Source organism: Gracilinanus agilis, chromosome 4 (genome assembly GCF_016433145.1).
Source record: "Gracilinanus agilis isolate LMUSP501 chromosome 4, AgileGrace, whole genome shotgun sequence".
NCBI classification, from domain to species: domain Eukaryota; kingdom Metazoa; phylum Chordata; class Mammalia; order Didelphimorphia; family Didelphidae; genus Gracilinanus; species Gracilinanus agilis.
Genome location: NC_058133.1, coordinates 447,223,191 through 447,224,307, shown reverse-complemented (window position 1 = coordinate 447,224,307; position 1,117 = coordinate 447,223,191). Strand labels below are relative to the sequence as shown.

Below are 1,117 nucleotides of genomic sequence, written 5' to 3'. Positions count from 1 at the left end.
ATTAGTTGTCTAAAGAACTTTCCTAATTGTAGAATCTACAGGTCTCCTGTGTATTTTTGTTTGGTTTAAAATTAAAATTATTTTAACTCCCTCCTACTCTCTCTCTCTCCCCTCTAAGACACACACACAGACACCCCCCCCATTAGTCGTCTAAAAAACTTTCCTAATTGTAGAATCTACAGGTCTCCTGTGTATTTTTGTTTCATCTAAAATTAAAAAAAAAATTTGACTCCTTCCCTCCCCCCAACACACCCCCTCTATTAATTGTCTAAAGAAATTTCCTAATTGCAGAATCTTTTTTTTTGACCCAATGCCCTTCAAACATAGTTTAGGAAGGGAATACATACATATATATATATATATATATATGTATATATATATATATATATATATATGTATATATATTTTTTTTTAACCTGGAAGGAGAAAAATGATAGCTTAGCAACCTGCTTTAAAAACATTTACTTCAAGGCACAATCCATGTCAGAATTAGGGGGAGACCCCCCACCCCATTTACCCTGTGCCTGTGGGGTCCTGAAGCTCCAGGGGAGCAGGAGCGAGAGAGCCAGGACGGAGCCCCCAACTGTCAGCCAGTTACCTCTGACAGTTCTGATCATCTCCTTCCCCCCCAGGTCGGCACTTAGGGCAAAGCCATGACTGTTTTCTCGGCTTTTTTCTCTAAGCAACGGCCGTCATGAGTTCTAACTGAAAGCACTTACTGTGATGGCCTGGAGTCTCTCCTTCACCAGTTCAGTCTCTTCCATTCTAGAGGTCGAGGTTGGGGAAACCGTAAAGGGAATGAATGTGAGGCTACCATAAAGCAAGAAGCCCCCCTTCCTCTCCTCCTCCTCCTCCTCCTCCTCCTCCTCTGATGGGGTGTGGTGGTGGCAGTAAGGGGGGAGGGTGCCAGAGAATTAGCTGTAATGGATCTCCTCTTAATTCCAGTGCAAGAGAAAAAGGGGACAAATCCCGAGTGGTCAGGAGCGTCTCTGAGCAGATGAACAGGGCAGGCCAGACAGACACATGTAATGAGGGTGTGCTGGGGAGGCAGACGCACGGGGTGCTGGCACGAGTTGACTGACAAGTTTGAACGGCAGAACACAAGCCCTTTTCCTTC

At 44.7% G+C, this 1,117-nt stretch overlaps 1 protein-coding gene across 1 annotated transcript in view; it reads right to left on the bottom strand.

The window, feature by feature from the left end:
• Nucleotides 1-839, bottom strand: part of PALMD (palmdelphin) — a 58,892-nt gene extending 58,053 nt beyond the window's left edge. The window contains exon 1 of the mRNA XM_044672123.1: nt 720-839. Coding sequence (XP_044528058.1) covers nt 720-764 — 45 coding nt within the window. The 5' untranslated portion in view covers nt 765-839. The remainder of the gene's footprint in view (nt 1-719) is intronic.
• Nucleotides 840-1,117: the final 278 nt, after the last annotated feature.